General features: G+C 44.6%; 1 protein-coding gene across 2 annotated transcripts in view; it reads left to right on the top strand.

Annotated features, from left to right (window-relative positions):
• Positions 1 to 8075: 8075 nt before the first annotated feature.
• The window catches only part of LOC115197303 (G protein-activated inward rectifier potassium channel 1), a 40723-nt gene continuing 26162 nt past the window's right edge, over positions 8076 to 22636 (top strand). For both annotated transcript variants that reach the window (XM_029758695.1, XM_029758701.1), the window contains exon 1: positions 8076 to 9082. In XM_029758695.1, the coding sequence (XP_029614555.1) occupies positions 8414 to 9082 (669 nt within the window). In that variant the 5' untranslated portion in view covers positions 8076 to 8413. The remainder of the gene's footprint in view (positions 9083 to 22636) is intronic.

The raw sequence follows: 22636 nt of genomic DNA on the forward strand, positions 1-22636 counted from the left end.
TTCCTGCTTACAAGCAAAAATTAAAGCAGGAAGCACCAGTGACTCGGTCTATAAAAAAAGTGGTCAGATGAAGCAGATGCTAAACTACAGGACTGTTTCGCTATCACAGACTGGAACATGTTCTGGGATTCTTCCGATGGCATTGAGGAGTACACCACATCAGTCACTGGCTTTATCAATAAGTGCATCGAGGACGTCGTCCCTACAGTGACTGTACGTACATACCCCAACCAGAAGCCATGGATTACAGTCAACATTCGCACTGAGCTAAAGAGTAGAGCTGCCGCTTTCAAGGTGCGGGACTCTAACCCGGAAGCTTACAAGAAATCCTGCTATGCCCTGCGATGAACCATCAAACAGGCAAAGCGTCAATACAGGGCTAAGATTGAATCATACTACACTGGCTCCGACGCTTGTCTTATGTGGCAGGGCTTGCAAACTATTACAGACTACAAAGGGAAGCACAGCCGCGAGCTGCCCAGTGACACGAGCCTACCAGACGAGCTAAATCACTTCTATGCTCGCTTCGAGGCAAGCAACTCTGAGGCAAGCAACTCTGAGGCATGCATGAGAGCATCAGCTGTTCCGGACAACTGTGTGATCATGCCGACGTGAGTAAGACCTTTAAACAGGTCAACATACACAAGGCTGCGGGGCCAGATGGATTACCAGGATGTGTGCTCCGGGCATGTGCTGACCAACTGGCAGGTGTCTTCACTGACATTTTCAACATGTCCCTGATTGAGTCTGTAATACCAACATGTTTCAAGCAGACCACCATAGTCCCTGTGCCCAAGAACAGAAAGGCAACCTGCCTAAATGACTACAGACCCGTAGCACTCACGTCCGTAGCCATGAAGTGCTTTGAAAGGTTGATAATGGCTCACATCAACACCATTGTCCCAGAAACCTTAGACCCACTCCAATTTGCATATTGCCCAAACAGATCCACAGATGATGCAATCTCTATTGCACTCCACACTGCCCTTTCCCACCTGGACAAAAGGAACACTTACGTGAGAATGCTATTCATTGACTACAGCTCAGCGTTCAACACCATAGTACCCTCAAAGCTCATCACTAAGCTAAGAATCCTTGGACTAAACACCTCTCTCTGCAACTGGATCCTGGACTTCCTGACGAGCCGCCCCCAGGTGGTGAGGGTAGGTAGCAACACATCTGCCACGCTGATCCTCAACACTGAAGCTCCCCAGGGGTGCGTGCTCAGTCCCCTCCTGTACTCCCTGTTCACCCACGACTGCATGGCCAGGCACGACTCCAACACAATCATTAAGTTTGCAGACGACACAACAGTGGTAGGCCTGATCACCGACAACAACGAGACAGCCTATAGGAGGAGGTCAGAGACCTGGCCGGGTGGTGCCAGAACAACAATCTATCCCTCAACCTAACCAAGACTAAGGAGATGATTGTGGACTACAGGAGAAGGAGGACCGAGCACGCCCCCATTCTCATCGACGGGGCTGTAGCAGAGCAGGTTGAGAGCTTCAAGTTCCTTGGTGTCCACATCAACAACAAACTGGAATGGTCCAAACACACCAAGACAGTCATGAAGAGGGCACGACAAAGCCTATTCCCCCTCAGGAAACTAAAAAGATTTGGCATGGGTCCTGAGATGGCAAGCAGTACCGGAGAGCCAAGTCTAGGACAAAAAGGCTTCTCAACAGTTTTTACCCCCAAGCCATAAGACTCCTGAACAGGTAATCAAATGGCTACCCGGACTATTTGCATTGTGAACCCCCCAACCCCACTTTTTGCGCTGCTGCTACTCTCTGTTTATCATATATGCATAGTCACTTTAGCTATATATTCATGTACATACTACCTCAATTGGGCCGACCAATCAGTGCTCCCGCACATTGGCTAACCGGGCTATCTGCATTGTGTCCCACCCACCAACCCCTCTTTTACGCTACTGCTACTCTCTGTTCATCATATATGCATAGTCACTTTAACCATATCTACATGTACATACTACCTCAATCAGCCTGACTAACCGGTGTCTGTATGTAGCCTCGCTACTTTTATAGCCTCGCTACTGTATATAGCCTGTCTTTTTACTGTTGTTTTTATTTAATACCTTTTTTGCACTATTGGTTAGAGCATGTAAGTAAGCATTTCACTGTTCACTACACCTGTTGTATTCGGCGCACGTGACAAATAAACGTTGATTTGAATTAACAGGTGTGCCTTGTTAAAAGTTAATTTGTGGAATTTTTTCCTTCTTAAAGTGTTTGAGCCAATCAGTTGTGTTGTGACAAGGTAGGGTTGTATACAGAAGATTTGGTAAAAGACCAAGTCCATATTATGGCAAGAACAGCTTAAGTAAGCAAAGAGTAAGCAAATGACTTTAAGACATGAAGGTCAGTCAATCTGGAACATTTCAAGAAATTTGAATGTTTCTTCAAGTGCAGTCACAAAAATCATCAAGCGCTATGATGAAACTGGCTCTCCTGAGGAGAGGAAAGGAAGACCCAGAGTTACCTCTACTGCAGAGGATAAGTTCATTAGAGTTAACTGCACCTCAGATTGCAGCCCAAATAAATGCTTCACAGAGTTCAAGTAACACACATCTCAACATCAACTGTTCAGAGGAGACTGCTTGAATCAGGCCTTCGTGGTGGAATTGCTGCAAAGAAACCACTACTAAAGGACACCAATAAGAAGAAGAGACTTGCTTGGACCAAGAAACACGAGTGGACATTAGACCGGTGGAAATATGTCCTTTGGTCTGATGAGTCCAAATTTTTGATTTTTGGTTTCAACTGGCAGGTCTTTGTGAGATGCAGAGTAGGTGAATGGATGATCTCCGCATGTGTGGTCCCCACCCTGAAGCATGGAGGAGGAGGTGTGATGGACTGGGGATGCTTTGCTGGTGACACTGTCAGTGATTTATTTAAAATTCAAGGCACACTTAACCAGATGGCTACCACAGCATTATGCAGCGATACGCCATTCCATCTGGTTTGCGCTTAGTCCCACTATCATTTGTTTTTCAACAGGACAATGACCCAAAACATACCTTCAGGCTGTGTAAGGGCTATTTGACCAAGAAGGAGAGTGATGGAGTGCTGCATCAAATGACCTGGCCTCCACAATTACCCGACCTCAACCCAATTGAGATGGTTTGGGATGAGTTGGACCTCAGAGTAAAGGAAAAGCAGCCAACAAGTGCTCAGCATATGTGAGAACTCCTTCAAGACTGTTGGAAAAACATTCCAGGTGAAGCTGGTTGAGAGAATGCCAAGACAGCTTTGCCAATGCAAAGCTGTCATGAAGGCAAAGAATGGCAACTTTGAATAATTTTTTTGCTTACTACATAATTCCCTATGTGTTATTTCTTAGTTTTGATGACTTCACTATTATTCTACAATGAAGAAAATAGTAAAAATAAAGAATAACCCTTGAATGAGTAGGTGTGTCCAAACATTTCACTGGCACTATAGGTGGTTAAAAAAAAGTGTCCCGAAAAGATCTGTTGAGTGTCTAACCTCTGGGGACCCATTCTCATTTCATTTGAACACAACAGGACACCCATTCATTGTCTGTCTGTTAGATTACTGGGAATCTATCACTAAGTGACTAATCACAGTGAAACAGCTGGTTATCTCCTTGTGGGCCTGTTAATGGCAGTAACAGACAATTGTATTCTTGCAACAGAAAATGAATTTGATCCTACTGCCCTGCTGAACACACCTACTGTATGTCATCAGCCACACCACACTACTCTCTTTCTGTCTCTATAAACACAAGGTACTGCCAGAATAAGTTGGGCCTATAATTAGCCTAAACAAAGCTATGACAAACCCCCATGTGTGATACAGTGTAGAATTGTTTTGGTATACACTGATTGTACAAAACATTAAGACCCCCCCTCCCTTTTGCCCCTCAGAACAGCTTTCATTTGTCGAGGCATGGACGCTACAGGGTGTCGAAAGCGTTCCACAGGGATGCTGTCTCATGTTGACTCCAATTCGTCCCACAGTTGTGTCAAATTGGCTGAATGTCCTTTGGGTCGTGGACCATTTTTGATATACAGGGGAAATTGTTGAGTATGAATAACCCGGTAGCATTGCAGTTCACACCAACTGGTGCGCCTGGCACCTATTATCTTACCCAATTCAAAGGCACTTAATGTCAACCTTTTGTCTTGCCCATTCACCTTCTGAATGGCACACATACACAATACATGTCACAAGGCTTAACAATCCTTCTTGAACCTGTCTCCTCCCCTTCATCTATACTGACTGAAGTGGATTTAAGCGATCATAACTTTCACCTGGATTCACCTCGTCAGTCTATGTCAGTGGTTCCCAAACTTTTTATAGTCCTGTACCCCTTCAAACATTCAACCTCCAGCTGCATACCCCCTCTAGGGGCAGTGTTCTGTCAAATGTTTTTTGCCATCATTGTAAGCCTACTGCACACACACTATACGTGTAACGGCCGTCATATGGAGTAGACCCTCGCGCAGCGGGTTGAGTGCTCATATTTACTTTTATTGAACACATAAAGAAAACAAGAAAACGAACGAACGACAAACAGTCTTGCAGGCTAAACACAGCTATGCAAAAAAACACTTCCCACAAAAGACAGGTGAAAAACGGGCTACCTAAGTTTGACTCCCAATCAGCAACAACGATGTACAGCTGTTCCTGATTGAGAGCCATACCAGGCCAACAAAGAAATACACAACATAGAAAAACCATAGAAATACAAAAACCTAGAGCAATACCCCAAACCCCTGAACAAATAAAACAAACACCCCTCTTACATAAGAACATATCCCAATAAACCCCGAACCACATAAAACAAACACCCCCTGCCACGTCCTGACCAAACTACAATAACCAATAACCCCTTATACTGGTCAGGACGTGACAATACGATACATAGGAATGAGTGTGAGTTTTTGTCACAACCCAGCTCGTGAGAAGTGACAAAGAGCTCTTATAGGACCAGGGAACAAATAATAATAATCAATCATTTTGCTCTTTATTTAGCCATCTTACATATAAAACTTTATTTGTTCATCGAAAATTGTGAATAACTCACCACAGGTTAATGAGAAGGGTGTACTCGAAAGGATGCACATAACTCTGCAATGTTGGGTTATATTGGAGAGTCTGTCTTAAATAATTTTCCACACACAGTCTGTGCCTGTAGTTAGTTTTCATGCTAGTGAGGGCCGAGAATCCACTATCACATAGGTATGTGGTTGCAAAGGGCATTAGCGTCTCAACAGCAAAGTGTCTTAGCGCAATTTGCCAAAGCAGGATACTCTGAGCGCAGCTCAATCCAGAAATCTGGCATCGGCTTCTGATTAAATTCAATTTTCACAGAACCGCTTGTTGCAATTTCGATGAGGCTCTCTTGTTCAGATATCGGTAAGTGGACTGGAGGCAGGGCATGAAAGGGATAACGAATCCAGTTGTTTGTGTCATCCATTTCTGGAAAGTACCTGCGTAATTGGGCAACCAACTCACTCAGGTGCTTCGTTCATTTGCACACAAAAAACATACAATGATGACCTGTGTGTTGTCCTTGTTAATGCAGACAGAGAAGAGCTCCAACTTCTTAATCATAGCATCAATTTTGTCCCACACATTGAACATAGTTGCGGAGAGACCCTGTAATCCTAGATTCAGATCATTCAGGCGAGAAAAAACATCACCCAGATAGGCCAGTCGTGTGAGAAACTCATCATGCAAGCAGTCAGACTAGTGAAAATTATGGTCAGTAAAGAAAACTTTAAGCTCATCTCTCAATTAAAAACAACCTGTCAATACTTTACCCCTTGATGACCAGCACACTTATGTATGTTGTAAAAGCGTTACATGGTCGCTGCCCATATCATTGCATAGTGCAGAAAATACACAAGAGTTCAGGGGCTTTGCTCCACTATGTCTCCCTGTCATGGCTTTTGCGCCATCAGTACAGATACCAACACATCTTGACCACTAAAGTCCATTTGATGTCACAAAGCTGTCCAGTATTTAAAAAATATCCTCTCCTGTTGTCCTGGTTTCCAGTGGTTTGCAGAAGAGGATGTCTTCCTTAATTGACCCCCCATAAACGTAATGGACATATACCAGGAGCTGCGCCAGGCCCGCCACGTCTGTTGACTCATCCATCTGTAACGCATAGAATTCACTGGCTAGTATGAGAAGCAGTAATTGATTCAAAACATCTCCTGCCATGTCACTGATGAGTCGTGAAACAGTGTTGTTTGATGAAGGCATTGTCTGGATAGTTTATTGGGCCTTTTCCCCCAGCATTGTCCCAGTCATATCCACAATAGTTTGGGGCTTGCCTGTCCTAGCCACTCGGTAGCTCACTATATAAGAGTCTTCTAGACCCTTCTTATTAATGGTATCTGTTGATTTTATACATGTCTTACTACTTGACAGTCATCTTAATTCTTGCTCAAAAAACTCCTGCAGCATATTTAAAAAATTGGCATGTTTTGTTTCTAAATGTCTGCGTAAGAGTGAAGGTTTCATCGAGTTGTGAGATAGTACTTTTGCACATATAACACACTGTGGCTGAGGAAAGACACCACTCCCAATATAAGTGAACCCCAAATCAATGTAGTGCTCATCATATTTGCGCCTCCTAGATGGTCCAACGTCCCTGTCTGCATCAGATTCACATGTCAGTGTCCATGCTAGCTGGGCTAACAACAAATGTAGAATTACTGATGCTAGCATTGGACGTGCTCGTGGAAGCAGAACAACTTGTGTCGTCAACAGGTGCAGGTGTAGTACTGCTGGTAGTAGCAGTACTAGTAGCAGTACTACCAGTAGAGCTGATATGTGTCTATGGACGCGGGCCTTACTACTTTAACCATTTATCAATTTTCGAGCAAACGGAGTGAGCAGCAGCTACGTTTGGCTACATACGGACCGTTAGTGGAATTCCTGCGAGAAAGTAAACGTTAATGTGATTGGATGTTAATTATTTGACTAGGCTACCTGTATTTGACATTGTGTTGTTAATTCTCTCAACACGAGATGGTTTCATTAAATTTTTGGCACTGAAACGAGGCTACTCAGGCGAGAAAAAAAATCACCCCATTGTATAGCCCCTTTGGAAAATATAAATGGACTGTTTGAAAATGTGAAGATTTTTTGGGGGATATTACATTTTTTATGGTTATAAAAAAACAACAACATGTGAATCACATTTTAATCTGGTGTAACCCGACGGCATTGCGTACCCCAGTTTGTGAATACCTGGTCTATGTCATGGGTGTTTTGTACACTCAGTGTAGATAAAATGACATAACCATGACATACAGATGGTTATGAAGTTCAATCAGTGCAGAATCGGACTAACGGGAATTAACATTATAGCATACCTATGCAGGGGATTCAGCCATCTTCTACAGCTACAATACACTCTTTTGTGCTGGGCTGATTAGCAGTAAGTGCCAAGGTTGAACCTACCCACCGTTTTGAAGATGTCCTCGGGGACATGTCTGAAAAGGGCTTGGAGTATGTTTGAATCAATAACAGGAAACTAGAGGAGAGCTACTACATTAGGGGGTTGAATTTGGAGCGGTAGGAATAGAATGGACGGGAAAGTTGCTGCAAAGCAAATTGGAGTAAATTAATAAACACTGTTTTTATTTGACTGTTTTAATAGAGGACCTCAAAGAAAAGTATAGGCTCACTAAATCACTGACAGCTGCGCTACTCTCATACGACTGTACGTGCGTTTTCTGTCCGCAAGGTGGCATTGTCTGACTTGAGAGCGGTTAGCGAGGGTTGCATGGGGTACAACCGTCCCGAGTTTCATTAGGCGACAGTAGCCTTGTCAAGTGGTTGTTTTTTGTAATGATCCTATCCGCAGGCCTACCTCTCCTCAAGGAATACTGTTTTTGAATGACATATATATTTTGTATTTATTTTAATATTAAAAAAAATCTGCTGATAAATTATATTGAATAACACCCCCTCTCTCTCTTGCACACACACACATATATATATACACACACACACACACACACACACACACACACACACACACATACACACATACACAGTCTCTCGCTAGCTCTCAGTGTGGGCATGTCTGTTCAGGAGACTGTCTTCTCGGAGCGGACTCTCACTTGAGCGGAGGGACAGCGAGCGAACAACCACCCCCTCCTTATGGCACATCAACCCATCATATATTTTTTTGTGGAAAATGTTCAACTAAAGCCGGTGAGAGTAGGATAAAAGCTTTTGTAAAGAGTGCACTGTTTTGGGGAGTATACCCAGATCCTTGCGCAGCGCGTTATTGGCCATGGAGTTCTTTACGCACTGCAGATAACAAGTCTTTGTGAAACAAATAAAACAAAGTAATGGATCAAAACTGCAAGTGATTTTTTTCACACTCTGGTAAAGTTATGGCCGCGCTACGGAGGAAATTTGGGGAGGACTATCAGGTAGTGAATACAAACCGAGACACCACCGCTTTTTCAGCACCTGTGAAAAAGAAACGCCAGCGGTTCGTGGAGAAGAACGGTCGTTGCAACGTGCAGCACGGAAATCTCGGCGGGGAGACCAGCCGATACATCTCCGACCTCTTCACCACCTTGGTGGACCTCAAGTGGCGATGGAACTTACTTATCTTTGTTCTGACCTATACAGTAGCATGGCTGGTCATGGCTTCTATGTGGTGGATCATCGCCTACATCAGAGGGGACATAAACCATGGCCACGACTCGTCCTACACCCCTTGCGTTGCCAACGTTTACAACTTCCCCTCCGCTTTCCTATTCTTCATAGAGACCGAGGCCACCATCGGCTACGGCTACCGCTACATAACGGAGAAATGTCCAGAGGGCATCATTCTCTTCTTGTTCCAGTCGCTGCTGGGGTCCATCGTGGACGCCTTTCTGATCGGCTGCATGTTCATTAAAATGTCCCAGCCTAAGAAGCGCGCAGAGACGCTTATGTTTAGCCAGGACTCAGTGATCTCACAGCGCGACGGTAAACTGTGCCTCATGTTCCGCGTGGGCAACCTGCGAAACAGCCATATGGTGTCCGCGCAGATCAGGTGCAAACTCATAAAGGTAAGGTAAACAAGCATCAGATGCGCTCTGCACCACAGGGTTATTTAGGCAACTAATCATAAAATGACCCACGGTGATAATTCTCTACTAAAAGCCTTCAGGGATGTGTAAACTCTCGAGCATAAAATGTTGTGTGCTAATGTCATATTTAAGCATAAGATGTTGTGTGCTAATGTCATATTTAATGTGCGTAACTAATTATCACGTGTTATATTCGCATTCATTATTTCACATATACAGTATGTGTTTCTCCATCACCCCGTCTGCATTTTGGGTCCTAAAATGCGGTGGCAAACAATAAATGAAACCTGAAAGTGGCAAACAGACAGCACAAGAAAATGTAATAAATGTAATCACATTGAATAGGGTAAACCTACAGGAGTCTAGCTGCACTATGATAGCAGTTGCATATCAGATATATATATATTTTTTTATATTTTTGCATATATATTTTTTTCTAAGCTTAATTATAAGCAGGTCTTAGTCCACAGTGTGCGCCTTGTTAAACAAAAAAGGCTTAAAATTGTATTAGCATAATCCTTAGTAGTGAGATTGTATTTTGGCTGAGTTGCAGACGTTTCCAAGACAGGGTCTGGAGAGAGCGAGAGAGAGGGGTTGAGAGAGAGAGAGAAAGAGAGAGGAAAAGAGAGAGAGAGAGGGGGGGCTGAAATAGAGGGTAGCTGGGAGGAGCAGAGAGCGAGAGAGAAAGAGAGGGGTTGAGAGAGAGAGGAGGGGGAGCTGAGAGAGAGAGAGAAGGGGAGCTGAGAGAGAGTTCTTTGGTGGCGCAGCCACGGCGTGTCCAAAATCAGTCACCCTTCAACCACTGACATTTAGAAGAGCAGGTGGTTTAACTGCGGGACACGGTAGTGTATCAGTGAGCTGCTCTGACAGAGACCTGGGCTCTCAGGCTGGGGCTTGACAGTTAAAACTCCAGCAATGAAACACACAGAATCAAATCATCATCAGTATACATGCTGCTCACCCCGATCAAGCATGATGTCAGGTCAGAAGTGGCCCTGGAGTAAAGGAAAAAATCATATTTATAGTGCATGTGGATACACTTTTCATCTTCACTCTCATGTTGTAAGGTCTGGTTTACATCACAATGTGATGTTTGAATAGGACTTTGTAGATACACTCCGATATGAAACCAAAGAGAGGCAAAAACATTGGTTTCTGAGAATACACACACACACACACACACACACACACACACACACACACACACACACACACACACACACACACACACACACACACACACACACACACACCCCCAGTGAGGTGCTTTGAGCTTGTTTAAGTATGTGTTCCACCACTGTGAACACATCAGCACAGCACATTGAACATAGCGTGGGTCAACTTAATAACACATACTGTACACCCAGTGTGGCTGGGAGAGAGAAAGAGAAAGGGAGAACCCCACCCCTCAGTCATAGCCAGGCAGTCTCCAAAGAGAACAGCCTCCTAGGCACACAGTCAGAACAGCCACAATAGATAGCCCCAAGCAGGGTGTTTCTCTGGGATGAACCCCATCCTCTCGCTCAGCCTCCCAGGCAGACCATTACAGCAGCTGGAGGGTTGCAGCACACCTTTGACAGGGTGCACGGTGCTCCAAATGGCTGGACATTTACTAGAGGGCTGGTCTGTTGATTGATTTATCCTGTGCAATAATTGAATAGGGCTCAAGCACAGACCCAGGCGCCTTCACAATATAAAGCTCCCCTAGAGTGGGTGTATTTTGAGAGGAAAAAAGAGGATGGGAGAGAAAGAAAGTACCCACTGGGCACAGACGTCCACTCAACGTCCGTGCCCAGTGGAATGACGTGGAAACAACTTTGATTCAACCAGTGTGTGCCTAGTGTGTGCCCAGTGGGTAGGCTATGAGTGGCACTCACAGAGTTTGCGTCATGAAATATGTGAAGCGCAGGCAGGCACTTTGAGCACAAGCAAGAAACCCACACTCACCTTTTCTCTCGGACTACAAAGGGGTGGGGAAAAAAGGAAAGAAGAAATATCATCCCCCTCCTCTCCTGCTCTCTCTTTCTCTCTTTGAGGTACCGTTCATACAACCCACACTGTGCTCTGGGGTCTTTAGTATTGTTGCTCTGCTGACAGGCTTCACAGCACAGCCCTGTGCTACTTTCACTTCAAAGACCCTTTAGCCGGCACAAAAAAATGTACTAACATGCCTCCTAGTGTCGGGAAAACATATCTGAAAACAAATTACTCAGAGATGAACCATATTAAAACAGTTGTAAAAGTTAACATGAATTATAGTCATGAAAAATTAAACATTTCTTCACAGGAATCATGCTATTTTGTAAATGAATGTGTATATTTTGTCAGTGCAGTACTGGTAGAGGGATGATGGTGGTGCTGTTGAATCATACCCCTCTTCCACCTGTTCCCCCAAGACCCACTGTTACTCACAAATCTGTACAGGTTTTTAAATAGTCCTCTCCACCTTCCATTTAGGTATTGACTTGCCATATGTTCATAAATATACACTGTAACATGACCTGGCATATTTCATAATGTGCTAGAACCACTTAACACCAATCAAACAAATAGAGAACATATCGGTTGGAGAAAAGCAAAGTCCTGATGAACTCCTGTATTCATTCTTCAGTTAAGTCCCATCATTCATACATACATACATACATACATACATACATACATACATACATACATACATACATACATACATACATACATACATACATACATACATACATACATACATACATACATACATACATACATACATACATACTGTATGACTGTACAGAATGCGTGTACATATGTGAGTGTGTGTGGCAGTGACAGCTGCTCATTCAGAGGCTCATAAAAGACAGAGGAGAGGATGGGAAGGCAGTATTGGCATGACACCTGTTTGGGTTTACAACAAGGTGTAGTTAAGGCATCTGCTCCTTGTGACCATGTCTGTCAGTCACAGTCCACATCTCATTCTAGCCAGGACCGCTCACTTCAATCAAACCCACCAATTGCACAGCCAACCACAGAACCCACATCCAAAAAGCAGCGGGGCCAATTCTGCAGGCAGTAACCGTGAATATAGATCTATGCAAAGATTTCTTTCATAAGACATTTGCTGGAAGATTTGACTGGCACTGTGAGCTGGCTGAGCCAAGCGACAGTCCAGTCCTTGTCGAATGCGGGCCTGATTGCTGGTAGCTTGGCTGCTTGTTTGTTGTTTGGGGGAAAGTGTTGTGTTGGCTAGCTTGGTGTAGCCTCGCGTAATGCAGCACTGCTGAAGTGGCGTGGCTGATTACTAGAGGGGAGCAGACAGCAGAAGGGCCCAGCTCCATCTCGCAGGGCACAGAAACAGACTAATCAGGGCCGACAGCCGTCCAAACCCAGAGCTGGTGTTGGCAGGGCCAGGCAGACTCAGTAAGCCTCTGAGTGCATCTTGCTGGAACGCTCCTCACTCTCACACCAAAATATGAGAGAGGCGCAGCAGAATGGAGAAAGAGAAGAGAAAAGTCTGTAATAGAAAATACAGACAGAGCGAGAGAGAGAGAGAGAGAGAGAGAGAGAGAGAGAGAGAGAGAGAGAGAGAGAGAGAGAGAGAGAGAGAGAGAGAGAGAGAGAGAGAGAGAGAGAGAGAGAGAGAGAGAGAGAGAGAGAGAGAGAGAGAGAGAGAGAGAGAGAGAGAGAGAGAGAGAGAGAGAGAGAGAGAGAGAGAGAGAGAGGGTGACAGGTATACAGATGTAGGATCTTCATTTGTAGTGTATTTGAGGTTTAAAAAGGCATTTGTAATTTCCACTTTGATATTTCAGAATTTATTTTCTTTTACAAAGAAATGATACAAAAATGTCCATGAATTATAATCCACATCATAATCCACATCATAATCCACATTTCTTGTTGCTGCAGCATAATGTTCCTGTTGTAGCAAACTGTTTCAAGGTGGGAGATGTGGTATAGACTAGACAGGCAGGCAGCTACTAGCACTGGGATTGATTTCCATTTTACTTACAAGCCCCTAACCAACAATGCAGTAAAAAAAACAAAAAAACAAATAAGAATAAGAAAGAAAGTAACAAGTAATTAAAGAGCAGCAGTAAAATAACAATAGCGAGACTACATACAATTGGGTACCGGTACAGAGTTAAAGTGCGGGGGCACTGGTTAGTCGAGGTAATTGAGGTAATATGCATATGTAGGTGGAGTTATTAAAGTGACTATGCACAGATGATAACAACAGAGAGTAAACGCGGTGAAAAAGAGGGGGGGGGGGCAATACAAATAGTCTGGGTAGCCATTTGATTAGATATTCAGGAGTCTTATGGCTTGGGGGTAGAAGCTGTTCAGAAGCCTCTTGGACCTAGACTTTGCGTTCCGGTACAGCTTGCTGCGGTAGCAGAGAGAACAGTCTATGACTAGGGTGGCTGGAGCCTTTGACAATTTTTAGGCCTTTCTCTGACACCGCCTGGTATAGAGGTCCTGGATGGCAGGAAGCTTTGCCCCAGTGATGTACTGGGAAATACGCACTACTCACTGTAGTGCCTTGTGGTCGGAGGCTGAGAAATTGCCATACCAGGCAGTGATGCAACCAGTCAGGATGCTCTCGATGGTGCAGCTGTAGAACCTTTTGAGGATCTGAGGTAGGTTAGGTTTCGTCGGTTTCGTCGCGCCCTCTTCACGACTGTCTTGGTGTGCTTGGACCATGTTAGTCTGTTGGTGATGTGGACACCAAGGAACTTGAAGCTCTCAACCTGCTCCACTACAGGCCCGTCGATGAGAATGGGGACGTGCTCGGTCTTCGTTTTCCTGTGGTCCGCAATCATCTCTTTTGTGTTGATCACGTTGAGGGAAAGGTTGTTGTCCTGGCACCACACGGCCAGGTCTCTGACCTCCTCCCTATAGGCTGCCTCATCGTTGTCGGTGATCAGGCCTACCACTGTTGTGTCATAGGCAAACGTAATGATGGTGTTGGAGTCGTGCCTGGCCGTGCAGTCATGAGTGAACAGGGAGTACAGGAGGGGACTGAGCACGCACCCCTGAGGGGCCCCTGTGTTCAGGATCAGGTGGCGGATGTGTTGTTACCTACCCTTACCACCTGGGGGCGGCCCGTCAGGAAGTCCAGGTATCAGTTGCAGAGACATGTATTTAGTCCCAGGGTCCTTAGCCTAGTGATGAGCTTTGAGGGCACTATGGTGTTGAACGCTGAGCTGTAGTCAATGAATAACATTCTCACATAGGTGTTCCTTTTGTCCAGGTGGGAAAGGGCAGTGTGGAGTGCAATAGAGCTTGCATCATCTGTGGATCAGTTGGTGCGGTTTTCAAATTGGAGTGCGTCTAGGGTTTCTGGGATAATGGTGTTGATGTGAGCCATAAACAGCCTTTCAAAGCACTTCATGGCTACAGACGTCGGTGCTACGGGTCGGAATTCATTTAGGCAGGTTACCTTAGTGTTCTTGAGCACAGGGACTATGGTGGTCTGCTTAAAGCATGTTGTTATTACAGACTCAGACAGGGAGAGGTTTAAAATGTCATTGAAGACACTTGCCAGTTGGTCAGTGCATGCTCGCAGTACACGTTCTGGTAAACCGGATGTACGGTCACTGTGGGGACGACATCATCGATGCACTTATTGATGAAGCCAGTGACTGATATGATGTACTCCTCAATGCCATCGGAGGAATCCCGGAACATTTTCCAGTCTGTGCTAGCAAAACAGTCCTGTAGCTTAGCATCTGCTTCATCTGACCACTTTTTTATAGATCGAGTCACTGGTGCTTCCTGCTTTCATTTTTGCTTTTAAGCAGGAATCAGGATGATAGAATTATGGTCAGATTTGCCAAATGGAGGGCGAGCGAGAGCTTTGTATGCGTCTCTGTGTGTGGAGTAAAGGTGGTTCAGAGTTTTTTTCCCCTCTGGTTGCACATTGAACATGCTGATAGAAGTTTGGTAAGACCGATTTATGTTTCCCTGCATTAAAGTCTCCAGCCACTAGGAGCGCTGCCTTTGGGTGAGCGTTTTCCTGTTTGCTTATGGCGAAATACAGCTCATTGAGTGCGGTCTTAATGCCAGCATCAGTCTGTGGTGGTATGTAGACAGCTACGAAAAATACAGATGAAAACTCTCTAGGTAGATAGTGTGGTCTACAGCTTATCATGAGATACTCTACCTCAGGCGAGCAAAACCTTGAGACTTCCTTAGATATCGTGCACCAGCTGTTATTTACAAAAATACATAGTCCGCCTCCCCTTGTCTTACCAGACGCCGCTGTTCTATCCTGCCGATACAGCGTATAACCAGCCAGCTGTATGTTGGTAATGTTCAGCCTAGACTCTGTGACGCATAAGATATTACAGTTTTAAATGTCCCGTTGGTAGTTTAATATTCCTCGTAGGTCATCAATTTTATTTTCCAAAGATTGCATGTTTGCTAGCAGAATGGAAGGCAGTGGGGGTTTATTCGATCGCCTACTCATTCTCAGAAGGCAGCCCGCCCTCCAGACCCTTTTTCTCTGCCTTCTCTTCACGCAAATGACGCAAATGATGGGGATCTGGGCCTGTTCCCGGGAAAGCAGTTTGTCTTTCACGTCGGGCTCGTCAGACTCGTTAAAGCAAAAAAAGGATTCTGGCAGTTTGTGGTGGGTAATCGCAGTTCTGATGTCCAGAAGTTATTTTCGGTCATAAGAGAGGGTAGCAGCAACATTATGTACAAAATAAGTACAAAAATAAGTTACAAATAACGCAAATAAACGAACAAAAAAACACAATTGGACAGGAACACTTAAAAGTCAGCCTTCTTCTCCGGCGCCATTTAATAATACTTGTTAGCTTCTTCAGGGTTGCTGGGGCTCTGGAGAGTACATATTTATGTGGGTGCGCAGACACACACACACACACACACACACACACACACACACACACACACACACACACACACACACACACAACCAAATCATCCGATCCAAGGCAGTGGAAGGGTTAACACTACCACCTGGCCTCTCATCCCACATTATCCGAGGCAATAAAGGAAGCCACGCGTGAAGTGTATGTTTGAGGTGTGTGGCGGAGTATGTTTTATTTCTTATATCACTGCCAGAGACCATGTGACCCGTGAGTGATATATAAGTGGAATGTGGAACGCGGAACGCAGATGGACACGGTTTGTCGGCGGACATACCCTGGAGACAAAAATAAAGCAAGAGCATTTGACTGTAAACCATTATGTTACTCAACAACTGTTGGTTATAGTACAGTGTACTCACAGAGCCACATTAGACTAGGATCTTATTCCTGGTGCTCCAATATGAATCCCTCTCAGGTTTTAAATTGAACTAGTGGGTGGGCTGTTACATTAAGCCCTATTTTGGCCATGGAAGTTGTGACCGGAGTCGTTTTCAACCGCTCCTGTGACAATCTATGAGCATTACACTGCACATTAAAACACGGTTAAAGACAAGAGTCAGAGAGAGCTAACTAACCTCCAGTTTAGCATTACAGAACAGCCTATTTGAATTTCCAAGAAAACAGTGATTTCCATTTCCCCTACGTCTCCTCCTTGTGTGAAGCGCTTCCAACCAACCTCTTTAATTTCCTCAGCAGCCAGTGAACTAGGGACCACAACACATTCACCATCGCCTGCCTGCCGTTCGGCCTGCCCCTGATTAATGAGGGCTTTGGAGAGGCCCAGGCATGGAGTGTGGAGATGCCTCGGATGACCAGGCCTCTTTAGGCCCAATCAATTTCATGTAGTGCCTGTCCTCAGCCATGAGTCACTCACTACAGAGATAAGACTCAGAACACATGGCTCCAAAGAGGAAAATCTCTGGGTGGACAAAAAAGGACTGAAAGGCTGTTTGAAATGTTTATAAATGGGTGGTTGTTTAGAGTAGTTACGGGAAAAACATACATACGCACACACACTCACGTTTGTTTTACTGTCCTTTTCGGAACCAAACAATTGATTCCCATTCAAAATCCTATTTTCCTTAACTCTTACTCTTAACCTAACACTAACCTTAACCCCTTAACCTAACCTCTAACCCCTTAACCTAACCCCTAACCCTAATGCTAAACCTAACCTCTAACCCTAATTGTAACCCTAATTGTTACCCTAAACCTAAACACTACACTTAAAATAGCCTTTTTCCTTGTGCGGATCGGCAAAATCAAATCAAACTAAATTAAATTGTATTTGTCACATGCGCCGAATACAACAGGTGTAGACCTTACAGTGAAATGCTTACTTACCAGCCCTTAACCAACAATGCAGTTTTAAGAAAATACCTAAAAAAGTCAGAAATAAAAGTAACAAATAATGAAAGAGCAGCAGTAAAATAACAATAGCGAGGCTATATACAGGGGGTACCGGTACAGAGTCAATGTGCGGGGGCACTGGTTAGTCGAGGTAATTGAGGTAATATGTACATGTTGGTAGAGTTATTAAAGTGACTATGCATAGATAATAACAGAGAGTAGCAGCAGCGTAGAAGGGGGGGGTAATGCAAATAGTCTGGGTAGCCATTTGATTAGATGTTCAGGAATCTTATGGCTTGGGGATAGAAGCTGTTTAGAAGCCTCTTGGACCTAGACTTGGCACTCCAGTATCGCTTGCCGCAGTAGAAGAAAGAACAGTCTATGACTAGGGTGGCTGGAGTCATTGACAATTTTCAGGGCCTTCCTCTGACACCGCCTGGTATAGATGTCCTGGATGGCAGGAAGCTTGGCCCCAGTGATGAACTGGGCCATACGCACTACTCACTGTAGTGCCTTGTAGTCGGAGGCCGAGCAGTTGCCATACCAGGCAGTGATGCAACCCGTCAGGATGCTCTCGATGGTGCAGCTGTAGAACCTTTTGAGGATCTGAGGACCCATGCCAAATCTTTTCAGTCTCCTGAGGGGGAATAGGTTTTGAAGTGCCCTCTTCACAACTTTCTTGGTGTGCTTGGACCATGTTAGTTTGTTGGTGATGTGGACGCCAAGGAACTTGAAGCTCTCAACCTGCTCCACTACAGCCCCGTCGATGAGATTGGTGGTGTGCTCGGTCCTCCTTTTCCTGTAGTCCACAATCTTCTCCTTTGTGTTGATCACGTTGAGGGAGAGGTTGTTGTCCTTGCACCACACGGTCAGGTCTCTGACCTCCTCACTATAGGCTTTCTTGTCGTTGTTGGTGATCAGGCCTGCCAGTGTTGTGTCATCAGCAAACTTAATGATGGTGTTGGAGTCGTGCCTGGCCGTGCAGTCATGAGTGAACAGGGAGTACAGGAGGGGACTGAGCACGCACCCCTGAGGGGCCCCCATGTTGAGGATTAGTGTGGCGGATCTGTTGTTCCCTACCCTTACCACCTGGGGTGTGATGAGCTTTGAGGGCACTATGGTGTTAAACACTGAGCTGTAGTAAATTAATAGCATTCTCACATAGGTGTTTCCTTTTGTCCAGGTGTGAAAGGGCAGTGTGGAGTGCAATATAGATTGCATCATCTGTGGATCTGTTGGGTGGTATACAAATGGGAGTGGGTCTAGGGTTTCTGGCATAATGGTGTTGATGTGAGCCATGACCAGCCTTTCAAAGCACTTCATGGCTACAGACGTCAGTGCTACGAGTTAGTAGTCATTTACGCAGGTTACTTTAGTGTTCTTGGGCACAGGGACTATGGTGGTCTTGAAACATGTTGGTATTACAGACTCAGACAGGGAGAGGTTGAATATGTCAGTGAAGACACTTGCCAGTTGGTCAGTGCATGCTCGGGTGTACACGTCCTGGTTGTCCGTCTGGCCCTGCGCCCTTGTGAATGATGACCTGTTTAAAGGTCTTACTCATATCGGCTGTGGAGAGCGTGATCACACAGTCTTCCGGAACAGCTGGTGCTCTCATGCATGTTTCAGTGTTACTTGCCTCGAAACGAGCATAGAAGTAATTTAGCTCATCTAGTAGGCTCGTGTCACTGGGCAGCTCGCGGCTGTGCTTCCCTTTGTAGTCTGTAATAGTTTACAAGCCCTGCCACGCGTATTGACACGTTGCCTGTTTGATGGTTCGGATTTCTTATAAGCTTCCAGGTTAGAGTCCTGCTCCTTGAAAGCGGCAGCTCTACCCTTTAGCTCAGTGCGGATGTTGCCTGTAATCCATGGCTTCTGGTTGGAGTATGTATGTACATGTATGTACAGTCACTGTGGGGACGACGTCATTGACACACTTATTGATGAAGCCAGTGACTGATGTGGTGTACTCATCAATGCCATCGGAAGAATCCCGGAACATATTCCAGTCTGTGCTAGCAAAACTGCTTCATCTGACCACTTTTTTATTGACTGAGTCACTGGTGCTTCCTGCTTTAATTTTGGCTTGTAAGCAGGAATCAGGAGGATAGAATTATGGTTAGATTTGCCAAATGGAGGGCGAGCGAGAGCTTTGTACACGTCTCTGTGTGTGGAGTAAAGGTGTTCTATATATTTTTTGCCTCTGGTTGCACATTTATCATGCTGATAAAATTGAGGTAAAACTGATTTAAGTTTCCCTGCATTAGAGTCCCCGGCCACTAGGAGCGTCGCCTCTGGATGAGCTTTTTCCTGTTTGCTTATGGCTTTATACAGCTCATTGAGTGTGGTCTTAGTGCCAGAATCGGTCTGTGGTGGTATGTAGACAGCTACGAAAAATACAGATGAAAACTCTCTAAATCAATTCAAATCAAATTTTATTGGTCACATACACATGGTTAGCAGATGCTAATGCGAGTCTAGCGAAATGCTTGTGCTTCTAGTTCCGACCGTGCAGTAATATCTAACAAGTAATCTAACAATTTCAAAAGAACTAGCTTATACACACAAGTGTAAAGGAATGAATAAGAATATGTACATATAAATATATGGATGAGCGATGGCCGTGCGGCATAGGCAAGATGCAGTAGATGGTATAGAGTACAGTATATACAGTGAGGGGAAAAAGTATTTCAACCCCTGCTGATTTTGTACGTTTGCCCACTGACAAAGAAATTATCAGTCTATAATTTTAATGGTAGGTTTATTTGAACAGTGAGAGACAGAATAGCAAACAAAAAAAATCCAGAAAAACGCATGTCAAAAATGTTGTAAAATGATTTGCATTTTAATGAGGGAAATAAGTATTTGACCCCTCTGCAAAACATGACTTAGTACTTGGTGCCAAAACCCTTGTTGGCAATCACAGAGGTCAAACGTTTCTTGTAGTTGGCCACCAGGTTTGCACACATCTCAGGAGGGATTTTGTCCCACTCCTCTTTGCAGATCTTCTCCAAGTCATTAAGGTTTCGAGGCTGACGTTTGGCAACTCGAACCTTCAGCTCCCTCCACAGATTTTCTATGGGATTAAGGTCTGGAGACTGGCTAGGCCACTCCAGGACCTTAATGTGCATCTTCTTGAACCACTCCTTTGTTGCCTTGGCCATGTGTTTTGGGTAATTTTCATGCTGGAATACCCATCCATTACCCATTTTCAATACCCTGGCTGAGGGAAGGAGGTTCTCACCCAAGATTTGACGGTACATGGCCCCGTCCATCGTCCCTTTGATGCGGTGAAGTTGTCCTGTCCCCTTAGCAGAAAAACACCCCCAAAGCATAATGTTTCCACCTCCATGTTTGATGGTGGGGATGTTGTTCTTGGGGTCATAGGCAGCATTCCTCCGCCTCCAAACATGGCGGAGGAATGATGCCAAAGAGCTCCATTTTGGTATCATCTGACCACAACACTTTCACCCAGTTGTCCTCTGAATCGTTCAGATGTTCATTACCAAACTTCAGATGGGCATGTATATGTGCTTTCTTGAGCAGGGGGACCTTGCGGGTGCTGCAGGATTTCAGTCCTTCACGGCGTAGTGTGTTACCAATTGTTTTCTTGGTGACTATGGTCTCAGCTGCCTTGAGATCATTGACAAGATCCTCCCGTGTAGTTCTGGGCTGATTCCTCACCTTTCTCATGATCATTGCAACTCCACGAGGTGAGATCTTGCATGGAGCCCCAGGCCGAGGGAGATTGACAGTTCTTTTGTGTTTCTTCCATTTGCGAATAATCGCACCAACTGTTGTCATCTTCTCACCAAGCTGCTTGCCGATGGTCTTGTAGCCCATTACAGCCTTGTGTAGGTCTACAATCTTGTCCCTGACAACCTTGAGCTCTTTGTTCTTGGCCATGGTGGAGAGTTTGGAATCTGATTGATTGATTGCTTCTGTGGACAGGTGTCTTTTATACAGGTAACAAGCTGAGATTAGGAGCACTCCCTTTAAGAGTGTGTTCCTAATCTCAGCTCGTTACCTGTATAAAAGACACCTGGGAGCCAGAAATCTTTCTGATTGAGAGGGGGTCAAATACTTATTTCCCTCATTAAAATGCAAATCAATTTATACAATTTTTGACATGCGTTTTTCTGTTTTTTTTTGTTGTTATTCTGTCTCTCACTGTTCAAATAAACCTACCGTTAAAATTATAGACTGATCATTTCTTTGTCAGTGGGCAAACGTACAAAATCAGCAGGGGATCAAATACTTTTTTCCCTCACTGTACATGTGAGAAGAGTAATGTAGGGTATGTAAACGTTATATAAAATGGCATTGTTTAAAGTGACTAGTGATACATTTATTACATCTAATTTTTAATTATTAAAGTGGCTAGAAATTTGAGTCAGTATGTTGGCAGCAGCCACTCAATGTTAGTGATGGCTGTTTAACAGTCTGATGGCCAAGAGATAGAAGCTGTCTCTCGGTCCCAGCTTTGATGCACCTGTACTGACCTCGCCTTCTGGATGATAACAGGGTGAACAGGCAGTGGCTCGGGTGGTTGTTGTCCTTGATGATCAATTTGGCCATCCTGTGACATCAGGTGGTGTAGGTGTCCTGGAGGGCAGGTAGTTTGCCCCCGGTGATGCGTTGTGCAGACCTCACTACCCTCTGCAGAGCCTTACGGTTGTGGGCGGAGCAGTTGCCATACCAGGCGGTGATACAGCCCGACAGGATGCTCTCGATTGTGTATCTGTAAAAGATTGTGAGTGTTTTCGGTGACAAGCCAAATTTCTTCAGCCTCTTGAGGTTGAAGAGGCGCTGTGGCGCCTTCTTCACCACGCTGTCTGTGTGGGTGGACCATTTCAGTTTGTCTGTGATGTGTGCACCGAGGAACTTAAAACTTTCCACCTTTCCACTACTGTTTCGTTGATGTGGATAGAGGGGTGCTCCCTCTTTCTTAACATTCTCGGAATAATTTGAGAACATGACTTTAAATAGAACCACGAGGAAACATGTAGGAAACATTATACTGAAGTACTGAAATTCCCACAGAAGAATGTTTTTCCTTAATGTTATCTGAACTATTTGAGAACATGTCCAATGTTAAACCAGTTGAAGAACAATGCTATAACATTTCAAAATTGAAATGAAATGTAACCATGTTTGAACTTTTAGGAAACGTTCTATTAAAGTAATGAAATACCAAGAAAATAATGTTTTTTGGTCAAGTTCTTTAAATGTGCTGAGAATGTTCCAAGCCAAACAACTATCGTGCACCATTCCCAGAAAGTTGGGGGAAAGTTGTATGCAAAATAACCATACA

Source organism: Salmo trutta, chromosome 1, assembly GCF_901001165.1.
Source record: "Salmo trutta chromosome 1, fSalTru1.1, whole genome shotgun sequence".
NCBI classification, from domain to species: Eukaryota; Metazoa; Chordata; class Actinopteri; order Salmoniformes; family Salmonidae; genus Salmo; species Salmo trutta.